Source organism: Dermacentor variabilis, unplaced genomic scaffold (assembly GCF_050947875.1).
Source record: "Dermacentor variabilis isolate Ectoservices unplaced genomic scaffold, ASM5094787v1 scaffold_12, whole genome shotgun sequence".
NCBI lineage: Eukaryota > Metazoa > Arthropoda > Arachnida > Ixodida > Ixodidae > Dermacentor > Dermacentor variabilis.
In genome coordinates, this window is record NW_027460280.1 from 61,985,633 (window position 1) to 61,998,765 (window position 13,133).

Sequence of the window (13,133 nt, forward strand, 5' to 3'; positions counted from 1 at the left end):
AAATATTGCGGTGAAGCATAACAAACTTGGAAAGGGTCAGTTGTCACGGGACACAGTATGTATTCCTTAATTATGCACGCGTGCACCCGCCATCTCCTGTCATAGTACGAGCACCGATATGCCTAATAAGTGTACTGGCAAGCCTTCAGAGCTTTTTCGGATGTGCCTGTGGCGATTTGAGCCCTAATGGCGGTCGGCCGAAGCGCTGGTGACTAATTAGCACATTTACAATATTATAAATGCGAAACGAAATGTCGCTGCATGTCAATAATAATTACTCTAGAAAGCAACACAAATACAACCACAGAAAAACTGAACATGCTCATGCCAATGCGCAAGGTACTCTTAACGGGGAACTTATGGCGTTCGTTTTTCGTCGTTGTATGTGTTTAACGGATCGTCAGTCTCTGAGTGTTTCCACTGCTTTTATCATTTAGGAAGCGATGATTGCAGGGTCCCTTTAAAGGTCAACTGCAACAAAACTTATTTTTCGTTAAATTACTTATGCCCCAGCCTGAACAGTAGATGTGACTGAACCGATCATTCCAAAGCAGCACTGCGGTTAATTGTATGTTTTTTTTTCTTTTTTAATTATCAGCACCATTTAAATAGCAATTAATCAGCCGAGGCGTGCATCTCTTGTTTAGCGGATGTGACTTAAATCCCAGCACCTCGCCTCCGAGGTTTCTACCGCCCAAGGTACAGACTCACTGTATAGCATCCACGGGGTGCTTGCGCGACAGTTACTCTAACCGCAGGCAGCCGCGAGCGCCGCCTCATCTCGGAGGCCATGCCTAAAAAGCTGCCTCTTGGTTTTCAATGTTCTCTCGTGCTTCACTTCCGGCGAGCGGGAAGGGCGCCGTTTTTGGCCAATTTCGTTACCGAAAGCGCCAGTTTCTTCGATAACTGAGGTTTTTTAGCGCACGAAAAGGGACGAGAGACAAAAAAGAATTTGATTTTTTAAAGGTAACACAGAGGGTGGCCTGATGGAGATGACATTTTATACTTGCAATTAGAAAAAAAAATTTTTTTTGGCTTTGCATGGTCGTTTTTTCATCTTCGATATCATCTTAACTTTCCATTATACATGTCTCGTTGCTGTATCATTTGATTAGAAATCAGCACATATACGCATGCGTACGCTGTTGTCTGTTTATATATGTGTACCGCTTCATGGAATAAAACAATTGTTGGAAGTTAGCTCTGTGTCCGCGTTTTGCCTCTGTCTCTCGTCCCTTTTCGTGCGCTAAAAAACCCCAGTTATGGAATACCAACACGCCCTAACCTAAGCTCTTTCAAGTTTCTTCGAGCTTCCATTGGCGCACCCACTCGTATTTTCAACGTAATTTCTTGCACGGAGGGTGCTCTATATATAGGGTGTCCCAGCTAACTTTAGCCAGAGTTTAAAAATAGGCAAATGCGTCATAGCTCAACAGAACAAATGTAATGTTGATTGTCGTCGCTTGGAGATACTCAAGCTATTTCTTTCATTCCGCCTAATTAGATATTCAGTGTCTTTTTTTAATTAATCAACTTCTCAAATATTATAGCTGGATGAGAATTGTCAATGAGAAAATTGTAGAGCGACATAAAAAAAATTCCCGATGCAGCTTTCTGTTGCTCAATACGTGCTACATAAAAGTGTTTTTCCGAGCCTGAACAAAGCACGCGAATGCACGCAAAGTGCCTCGAGCGGCCAGTCCCGCGACAATATTGCGTGCATTTGCAGGCTGCTTTTTAAAAGACCTTTTTAAACACGTTTTTAAAGGCACTTTTATGTAGCACGTATTGAGCAAAAGAAAGCTGTAGCGGAAGTTTTCATGTCACTCTACAATTTTCTCATTGACACTTCTCATCTAATTATAACATATCAGAATTTGCATAATTAAGACCAATTCTCTAATTAGGCGGAATGAAAAAAATAGTTTGCTTGTCGGGCTGTGGCTTCGAACCACCGACCATCGGGTTACGAGACCACGCCGCTAGCCTATTCAGCCATTGTCGGTTCTTTTTTCTCTTTATTACATATAAAACAAAACTGAAAGTATATTACAAAGTGGACACAACTACACACTTAGAACTAAGGCAAACACACACATGCATCCAACAATTGCGTCCAGTCTGGCGGAGGCTCCTGCCCAGCGTACACACTTCTTACATAAGCAGCACTTGCGCGAAAGAAGGATTTTGTAGATCGCGGGCGGGCTTTCGGCATGGCGATCCCACAGACTACATCTCCATAGGCTGTATGAACCAAGTACTATGAACACGTCATAGGTAGGACCACCCGTAACCTTAAACGGTAGAAACCTAATTGAATACGGAGTGGTGTGAATGTCCTTTTTAAGCATCCGTTGGAGAATGTCCCCAAAAAATACAGCATCCCTACAGTCTATGAAACAGTGATCTATGGTTTCGGCGCGTGAACAGAGTCGACAGTTTGTTGACCACGGTACAAAGCAACCACTCGAATTCAACCAAGTTTTAACAGGGAGTGTTTTCGAATGTAACTTAAAGAAAAATGTTTTTACTCCATAAGCTACACACATTTTTCGGACGCGCTTAAGTACATCCTGGTAAGGTCGGCTTAAATAAGGTGTACGATACTAAGGATCTGGGAGAATAGAGCCCACCAGTGCCGCAGAAATTGCTTTTCGACTCGCAGTGAACACGTACTCCAGGCTGAATCTAACTTTTAAGAAAAGAAATATGTCAACAACCACCTTGAAAAAGCCCCAAGGAGCCTGTGGGACATCTTTGGCATTTGATGACACTAATATATTAGGAACATAATGAACTGAACGGAGTTGCAGCATTTCACGCAAAAACGGATGGTCACTGTCTCGAAAGAAAAACAGGCGCGAAACAATTTGCCTGACGAAGAGGTGGACTAATCCTAGGCAACCACGTTCAAGGGGAAGGAACAGATTGTCGCGCCGCATCGATTCACAACTCGAACTCCAAATAAATGTTGCAAATACGCGATGCAGTGCCTGAAGGTGAACTCGTGAGCAGTGCAGTACTTGCAGCACATACATAAGACGGGAAGCTAAGAACACGTTGCACACTTCAGCACGAATGAACATTGACAAATTCCGCCCTCGCCATGAATTAACTTTACGTTGAATTTTGCCAAATTCTCCCGACCAGTGAGCGTTGCTATTTCTATACTGTGAGAGAGGCACACCTAAAAATACAGATCTTTTTTCCATTGAATGCCTGCGTAATGTGATGGCATTGTGGCCCCTAATTCAAACCAAAAACCTGAACTTTTTTCAAAGTTAACGCTTGCACCAGAAGCCGCACAAAATTCTTCTGTAATTGCAAGAGCAGCCTTTACACTCTCTTTATCGGTGCAAAAAAAGGCCACGTTGTCTGCATACGTAAGGACTCGAATCTCATTAGTCAGTAATTTAAACCCTTGGAAATGTTGTTCTTTAAGAATGCTCATACACAGTCGCTCTAAATACAAGCAGAACAGAAGCGGTGACAAAGGGCATCCTTGACGTACTGATGATACAAGCCTAATCAGATAGGAGAGACAGCCATTCACTGTCAGCCTCGTTGAGCCATTAGCATGACATATCCTGACACCTCTAAGGAGCAGCGATCCGATATTTATAGGCTCTAGTAAAGTAAACAGGAATGAGTGATTCACCATTGTACCATTGCCACCTGTCCAATCCCCTCAGCTACACACTCTAGCACCAATCTCACAACATGAATGTTCGTCTGAATGGACCGGCCCCTGATGCCATATGTTTGATGATCACAGACCACTAATCTTATTACAACTTGCAAACGGTTAGCTAATACCTCTGCAAAAATTTTATAATCCACATTGCATAAGGAGATAGGCCGACATCCGTCCACTTTTTGCAATTTCTTCTCATCACTGCTTTTGTCTATAAGGACGGTGTGTCCTTCGTAGATTGTGGCGGTTAGGTGCCCTACTTCCAAGGCTTCACCGTACACCTGAAGTAATAATGGCGATAAGAGGGAACAAAAACACTGATAAAATTCGGCAGAAGGGCCATCTGGGCCGGGAGTCTTGCCCTTCGCCAACGAATCAATACATGCAGTTACCTCATTAATATCAATGTTTTCATTTGTATAATCTTAATCATCCTGATTTAACTGGGGCAGCAACGATACAATTTTTTTTGGCGGCATCTGTGTCCAATGGCTTATGGTCTCGAAATAGTTTTTGATAATGTTCGAAAAAGGCTTTAGTAATTAGAGCAGGCTCATTAACAATGATTCCGCCATGCTCTATATCTAGTATTTGTTTAAACAGCGCGTGTCGGCGCTCATCACCAAGGGCCCTACTGCAAGGCTGTTCTTCCAAGAAACACTGCTCTCGTGCACGCACTAGTGCACCTCTGTATTTTTCTGCGTTCGAAGTTTGTAACTGTGCTTTGACCTTATGAATATCATCAATATATTGACCCGGATGTAGACATTCAAGCTCATGCAATTCACTCAGAAGTCTATACAATGCTTTGTAATTATTCTTTTTTTCAAAGGCCGATATTGACGATTCCTCGATAGCTATCATTTCAGCTTCCTGTTTGAATAATTCCCACGCAGCAAAGAGTGGCAAGTCCTTGCGGCACGACACATGAGCTTTAAGCTCAGTAACACGATTTAAGAAACACTCACGCAAAAGTAATTGGTTATTAAACTTCCACAGCTCCCAGCACATACGCAGACTTTGCTTCCGACGGCTGCTAAACGATGCTGAGACTAGGCAATGGTCACTAAAGAATATAGGGTGCGCCGTGTAACCATAAATAAGAGATAGCGCGCTCAGTGAAACGTAAATTCGATCAAGCCTTGCATGCGAGGTACTTTGGAAGTGTTTATAGCGGCATCCCGCCTTTTCATTTTGCCCCCCCCCCAATGTCCACTAGCTGATATTCACATATCAGGCATTGCAACGCGTCACTACTTGGATCATGTCTCAGCTTCATTGACGTACGATCTTGCGCGTTGCATATACAATTAAACTCTCCAAAGAGGACCAATGCACGATCAATACAAAAACGGGGTTATAGAGATAAGAAGAAACACTGGCGTACACGTAACTTGTTCGGGGCCTAAACACACACAAATCTGAAGCTCGTACCACTGATATCAATATCGCAACAGATTAGGCGCCCTTCCCTATCTGTAAACAAATGTAGCAAATCACATGGTAAATGTTTTCTAACAAATAGCATATAACCTGCGGAAACGCCTACTGCATGGCTGACACAAACATTATCGTCAGATAGAAATGGTGATAGAGCTACTTCTGTGTTCTCGTCGGATTCGTTCTTTGTTTCTTGGATAGCAGCAATATCTAATTTTCTATTGCGTAACAAATGAAAAAGCTGTACTTGCCGTCGCTTACATCGTAAGCCACGGACATTTAAAGTACCAAGATGGAAGGGAAGAGTGCCCGTCATGATTACCTATGTAGGTGCAGCGTTTAAACGCTGCTCCAGAAGTGCACCACTCCCTTCTTGATGAGGTGATGACCTGTGAACCTTTTGGTACAAGTTAACACAAGGGACATCTGCAGGAGTAGGCGTGCCCCGGAGCGGTTTTGTCAACTTTGACACTTTGGCAACGCGAACCTCCTTTCCCGAGGGCGATGGGTTGTCAGATGGCCCTGGACGCTTCTAAGTGACCTCGCACATCGGTCCATATTCCACTGACGGTGGGCGATCTTGAACTGGTGGTGATTCTGCACATGACACAGTTGGTCCGTCGTTCGGCACCTTAGTCTCATCCTCGCTAGCAGGCTTCTGGCTAAGGCTATTGTCAGCCGATGACAGCTTAATCTGTCGGTTGACTGCACGCGACATTTAAAGCGGGGTTTTATACGCATGAGGAAGTATACGCAGCACAAGGCGCGACCCAATCATAGGCGTCCCCTAGAGGAGAGAAAGGGTGAGATACCGCACGGGAAGAAAACCCGTTCAGCAAGTCCTTAGAGTTCCATATTGAGGACGAGCTAGAGGCAGAGTATCTCACAGTTTCTCGGCACATGGAAAGTCCCCAGTCTGCTGAGTCAGGGCTAAGCAGCAGTAATTAGCACAATTTTCTGTGCATTCTACACTGTTGTGCACTGTTCTTCTTCGTGATGACTTTTAGCTCACAGTGAAGTGTGTGGAGACCAGACTACTCCCCATGATGGAATACTAACAGCGCATCAAGAGAAGCAGCCGGAATCATAAATAATTGAACATGCCGGTTTAGGTTATGCCAAAAAGGTTAGATACACTGAGGCGACACACCAGAAACGTCAATAAGACGCAGTAGTTCAGACAACGGTCATCTGCCGAAGTCGCGGTAAGGATTTTTGTTTGTCCAGGATCAGCTTGTAGCTTCTTTGACTTGCCGAGGTGCATTTTACTACTTATATATTTCACTATTTACTGGTTATGTCGCCACTAGTAAACACTTCATTACTCCAGAAAATTTTCTGCGCATCATATATTCATATATCGCTCTTCGTAGGAATGCAGACGCAAGTCAGTATGCAGTCTCATGCTGTCCAGACCAACTGCTTTGACATGCCACGAGCGTCGTCACCAGTGTGCCTTGAACCCACATCTGACTCTTGTGCCATAGAATCTAGAAATGACATACAGGGAAGGAACATTGATTCTTCCTATGCATTATCGGACACTAGTGGTCTCAGTTATGTGAAAAAGTGTTTGAAGTACTGCACAACAGTACTGACATGGCATATGTAAATTTCAGAGATGATGTTGACCAGGCACCTCCGTCCCTACATGAGGAGGGAAAACTTATTGTATTTGAATCCTCACTGGACCAGCTGCTATTAACATGCTCAGTCTGTGCACATGTGTGCTCATCATCATCATCATCATCTTCTTCTTCTTCTTCATCATCATCATCAGCCTGGTTAAGCCCACTGCAGGGCAAAGGCCTCTCCCATACTTCTCCAAATACCCCGGTCATGTACTAATTGTGGCCATGTTGTCCCTGCAAACTTCTTAATCTCATCCGCCCACCTAACTTTCTGCCGCCCTCTGCTATGCTTCCCTTCCCTTGGAATCCATTCCGTAACTCTCAATGACCATCGGTTATCTTCCCTCCTCAATACGTGTCCTGCCCATGCCCATTTCTTTTTCTTGATTTCCACTAAGATATCATTAACTCGCCTTTCTTCCCTTACCCAATCTGCTCTTTTCTTATCCCTTAGCGTTACACCTATCATTCTTCTTTCCATAGCTCGTTGTGTCGTCCTCAATTTAAGTAGAACCCTTTTCGTAAGCCTCCGGCTTTCCGCCCCGTACGTGAGTACTGGTAAGACACAGCTGGTTATGAACTTTTCTCTTGAGGGATAATGGCAACCTGCTGTTCATGATCTGAGAATGCCTGCCAAACGCACCCCCAGCCCATTCTTATCCTTCTGATTATTTCAGTCTCATGATCCGGATCCGCAGTCACTACCTCTCCTAAGTAGATGTATTCCCTTACCACTTCCAATGCCTCACTACCTATCGTAAACTGCTGTTCTCTTCCGAGACTGTTAAACATTACTTTAGTCTTCTGTAGACTAATTTTTAGACCCACCTTTCGGCTTTGCCTCTCCAGGTCAGTGAGCATGCATTGCAGTTAGTCCCCTGAGTTACTAAGCAAGGCAAATATCATCAGCGAATTGCAAGTTACTAAGGTATTCTCCATTAACATTTATCCCCAATTCTTCCCAATCCAGGTCTCTGAATTCCTCCTGTAAACACGCAGTCAATAGCATTGATTGGGATTTTGTTGCTTTCTTTATGGAGGACTACAGTGACTGTGGAGCCGCTATAGATATCTTTCAGTATCTTTACATACGGCTCGTCTACACCCTGATTCCGCAATGCCTCCATGACTGCTGAGGTTTCGACGGAATCAAACGCTTTCTCGTAATCAATGCAAGCTGTATATACGGGCTGGTTATATTCCGCACATTTTTCTATCACCTTATTGATAGTGTGAATATGGTCTATTGAGTAGCCTTAACGGAATCCTGCCTGGTCCTTTGGTTGAGAGAAGTCTAAGGTGTTCCTGATTCTATTTGCAATTACCTTAGTAAATACTTTGTAGGCAATGGACAGTTAGCTGATCGGTCTATAATTTTTCAAGTCTTTGGCGTCCCCTTTCTTATGGATTAGGATTATGTTAGCGTTTTTCCAAGATTCCGGTACACTCGAAGTCATGAGGCACTGCGTATACAGGGTGGCCAGTTTCTCTAGAACAATGTTCCTACCATCCTTCAACAAATCTGCTGTTACCTGATCCTCCCCAGTTGCCTTCCCCCTTTGCATAGCTCCCAAGGCTTTCTTTACTTCTTCCGGCGTTACCTGTGGGATTTCGAATTCCTCTAGACTATTCCCTCTTGCATTATCGTCGTGGGTGCCACTGAAACTGTATAAATCTCTATAGAACTCCTCAGCCACTTGAACTATCTCATCCATATTAGTAATGATATTGCCGGCTTTGTCTCTTAACGCATACATCTTATTCTTGCCAATTCCTATTCTTGCCAAGTGTGCTGAGCTGTTGACAAAAGAATAAGAGGCACCATACTGCGAGTTGAAAGTATGTGCAAAAACCTGCATTTTTATACATAAACAAACCAGCTGATGATTCAGAGGAAACCAGCAGCAAATGTGTTACTTCCGGCAGCAGCCCTATACATAGGGGTGCAATGTTTCCTGATTTCTCAGAGCCCCGGAATGTATAGGAATATTGTGTGCCCTACCTATTGTTACCACCACGCTGTACAGACATATCTTCTGATTCCAGAAATCATTAAGGTATGTGACACGATCACTATGTTCGTAGTGAAGGCCGTTAAAATTAATTCACATAAGAGTATTTGCACTATAATTGTATTCTTCTTCAACTGGTCTGGACTGAGCATCAAAACCTGCTTTTTGAAGAACTCGCTGAGAAGTCACTGCGTGTTGCTGGGGATGGAAGAGCTGATTCGCCTGGTCACTGTGCCAAGTATGGTACATATTCACTGATCGACATTGACCACAACAAGGTCCTGTATGTGGAAACTGTGCAGGTAGGTACATTTTGCCACAAACTGAATCATGTGGTGTGGGAAATTACATTTTTTCTGGATGAACTGTTTATTGCAGTTTAAACCGTTTTGTACAGAAATAAGTATTTTGTTCATTCGACAGTCCACTGAGGTGAATGGGTGTAGTCATTCACTGCTTTTTCCTAATTTTTCAGTCTAACGAGGCAAATGGCAGCGAGGGGTCTCTCACCATTTTTGAGGCGAATGAAATAGTGATTCAAGTGATGGTGTGACTGACCGACATTCCCAAATTAAGGCGTTTGCTGCAAAAGAAGCAACCTTTGGTCACACCTATGATTGTTGGCAAGTTGCTAAATGTAAGCTTTCTGATAAAAATCACTACAAAAAACTTATTCCTTAGAGAATAAAGTGTATAGTTTCAGAGTTAACCTGCGTATTTCACGCTTTTCTCTGTTGAAATTGCTTGGTGCATCTTGCGACCACGTGACAGAAACGGTACTTTTCATTTTCTTTCTATTACTACTCACTACACTGACATTATTACAGTGACCTGTTTGCCTGATGTATAATAATTATAACATTCAAATTATTGAGTTTTATGTGCCAAAACCACGACCTGATTGTGAGGCGTGCCGTCGAGGGGGACTCCACAATAATTTGGACCACCTGGGGTTCTTTAACGTGCATCTAAACCTAAGTACAAGGGTGTTATCGCATTTAGCCCCCACCGAAACGCGGCCGCCGTGGCCAGGATTCGATCCCGCGACCTCGTGATCAGCAGCCCAACACCGTAGCCACTTTAGCAATCACGGCAGGTACGATGTATACGTTCAACAAGTCAGAAGCAATCGTTACCTTTTGGGCAACACTAAGGCGTACAAGTGTTGTTCTGTTGCAAGGCTGATCGCTCCAAAAAGGCCATTGCACAAAAATACCTTCTTTCCAATTATCTCATGGCCGTCGCGTTTACGGCAGAAGATTAGTGGTGACAAGGTGAGTGGAGCATTAGATAGAGTGATGTGTTTTAGAAAATTTTCAGGCATAGAGTGGCTTATGCTGACGTAGCAAAGAGGCAAGTAGGGATCCACACACAAAAAAAAACATCCTGCTGTGGACTCATGACGGTGTTTCATGAATCAAAAAATAAAGCTTCGGCGTTCTTTCGACAGGTACAGTTCGACACTGTACAACGTGAGTTTGTCACTAATGTACAAGGTAAGATGCAAAAACTATTTTAAATAATAAGACAGACAGGACGCCTAAATCATTTTTTATTAAATGTACCTATTAATGGTACGTCATCGGTTTCATTACAGAATTATTCATTTGGTGCATAAAATTGTAATTAAAAGAGCAAACATATTGCAAACCATCGGTTCAGTGCTAGCACAAGCGAATGGCAGAAAAATTAGCAAATTCATAAATTATCGTTACTTGCACCATTGCTCTGACTGGCTGGGGCACTGTGTTCCATGTCTTGTAGCATGTGCCAGCAGTGCCAGTGAAATTAAAATTAATTGCAGACACTTCGTTGTTTCGACGGTCTGCTTCACGGAAGGCGCTGATCTCGTAGGCACGGTTTCGATGGCTGGACACAGCAGCAAGAAGGACGCTTGTTGGAGCAGGGATGTCGGACTCGTTCCAGGAGTTTCTGCATATTATATAATTTATTACAAGCGCCACAGCAACTCTGTTTAAGTAAGGTGGTAAACAGTATACTTAGTATACTGTTCACGAGAAGGATGCGAAGCTGCGCCCGGGTGCGCGAAAGCGGCAACATATACAAGCAAAATTAACTAAATGTTATTCCTACATGTGCCCCTCACGTTGGAGAGTAGCTAACATTTGCTTTCTGTATAGGCTCAGTCACTCAAGTGTTCTCATTAGTTGACCGTGTGGCGCCCATTTGGCGTAGATGATCTTCAAAAAATGTCGCTGTTTCGTCCGAAAGGCGAAGCATCGATTGCGATAGCAAATTAGTGGACAGCTATACGAAGTATGGATAGTAGTTTTATCGGCTGTATAAATTTGAAAAAATAGCTTATTAACTAAAGTAACAAGCATGGTGTCAGCGCGCACAGGCAAACATGAACACATCACACTCGATGACCACGGACAGTCGCTGTAAAAACGCTTGCATGAGGAAGCGCGGCAGCAGCAGCAAGCGAAGTGACCTTCGTGCTGTCTATCGCTTCAACGCAAGTAGCGGCGAGAACACAGCAAGCACAAAGCTATGTGCCGTCTGCAGATCGATTTCAAGATAGGGCACGCGCGACCGCGAGCGGCCTCATAAAGTACGCAGTTGCTGCTGAAGTAAAACGCCGCCGCTCCTTCCTCCCGCGTTGCCTCCCCGCTTTCCTACCTGGCGCCCGAGATTGAGATGCGGTCGTTGGTTTCCCTTGCGCGCGGTCGCGAAATACGCAGTTGCCGCCGAAGAACGCCGTCCCTCTTCCCTCTCTCCCATTCCCTCACGGCATTTCGCGCAACGGAAAACCGCGCGTTTCATCTCAGCTTTCCGCCCTTGCGCGCGCGAGATTGAGCGGCGATCGCCGTCTCCCCTCGCGCGTTTTCACTCGCACATACAGCATACGGCGCGCGGCGACGGTTATCGCCATTGAAATTTAAACGGAACATCACGGTGACGGCGACGCCGACAACAAACATACGTCTGGAGCGTCCATAGAAATGCAGTCGCAATGAAATTTTCATTACGTTGCTCACCTTCTCTGCAGAGGTTTCCTGTGCGAGGCGTCCACATTGCACTGGGTCCTCGAACAGCGATGAGGACAGGGATGACAGCTGCGGCTGCAGGAAGATGTCATCAGCAAAGTTGTGGTGTCCGTGCTCCCCGTCCGAGCAGTCGTGCAAGGTGCCGAACTGCCCAATGTTGCCCTGGATGTTCCGCAGCATGGTGGCCGCCTTGCAGAAACTCGCGTCGCCGCGGCTCGTAAATCCCTGCTCCACTAGGCAAATTTGGCATCCCGTTGTGTCGGCTTGCTGCTCTGCCATCCGCCTCGCCATGCTGTAGTCCACTTTGTCCAGAAGGATTCCCGCTGCGAACAATCTGTTCGGGGAATGTATGGAGATGACGTGCTTTCGTCCAGTAGCCCGCTTCGCCGTCGTGCACAGCGCAGGTGTTGCGTTCTCTGATTGACTGCCGAGACGCATTCCAACGAGCCACGTCATACGCTTGCTTCCAGCGTGGCCGAACGCCTCGCGGTAAGATTGCACGCGATCTTCATTCTCTTCGCCGCAAGCAATATTCGCCGTTATACCGAGACAAAACATGCTTCAGAACAGTTTGAAACCATTGGTTATAGCAGAAACGGTTGATAAGGTAATTATTTTAGATGTATAATAAAGGTTGTCATTGCATCATTGGATTGGCGTACGAATCCACTTCCCTTTTCAAAAAAATATCCCTAAAGAAAAGAAAATTAGGCAGTGAGGGGTGGCAATAGGCTGTCTCACTACATTGTTTAATATGAGAAACCAACAAACATGGCGCCAAGGACAGCATGGGGCAAAATACTTGTACTTGATAATTGAATTAAAGAAATGATAAATAAATGGCAATGATAGAGGATGAAAAACACAACTTTGCCGCAGGTGGGGAAGGATCCCACGTCTTCGCATTATGCGTGCGAAGCTCTAACCAATTGAGCTATACCGCGGCGCCGTTTCCCCATCTACTTTCTCGGGTACTTATGTTTTTACTACTACAACTCACAAACCTTGGCGGCGTATATGGAACATCCATATCCACATCGCCGCCAAGGTTTGTGAGTGGTGGCGCTGGCTAACACTCCGAAGGTTAGTTGTAGCAGTAAAGAAATAAATACCCAAGAAAGTGGATGGGGAAACGGCGCCGCGGTAGCTCAATTGCTTTGAGCATCGCACGCGTAACTCAAAGACGCGGGATCGGTCCCCACCTGCGGCAAAGTTGTCTTCTTCATCCACTTTCATTGCCATTAACTTATCATTTCTTTAAGTCAATTCGTAAGCACAAGTAATTTCCCCTATGGTGTCCTTGGCGTCTTTCTTTGTTGGCTTCTCGTGATATGATTAATAAAAT

General features: G+C 44.7%; 1 protein-coding gene across 1 annotated transcript; it reads right to left on the reverse strand.

Moving 5' to 3' along the window:
- Nucleotides 1-10,320: 10,320 nt before the first annotated feature.
- Nucleotides 10,321-12,211, reverse strand: LOC142565842 (uncharacterized). The gene is made up of 2 exons (XM_075676385.1): nucleotides 11,780-12,211; nucleotides 10,321-10,709 (listed from the first exon to the last, which is right to left on the reverse strand). Exons 1-2 carry the CDS (start codon nucleotides 12,077-12,079, stop codon nucleotides 10,608-10,610), a joined length of 402 nt encoding a protein of 133 aa, XP_075532500.1. The 5' UTR covers nucleotides 12,080-12,211; the 3' UTR covers nucleotides 10,321-10,607.
- Nucleotides 12,212-13,133: the final 922 nt, after the last annotated feature.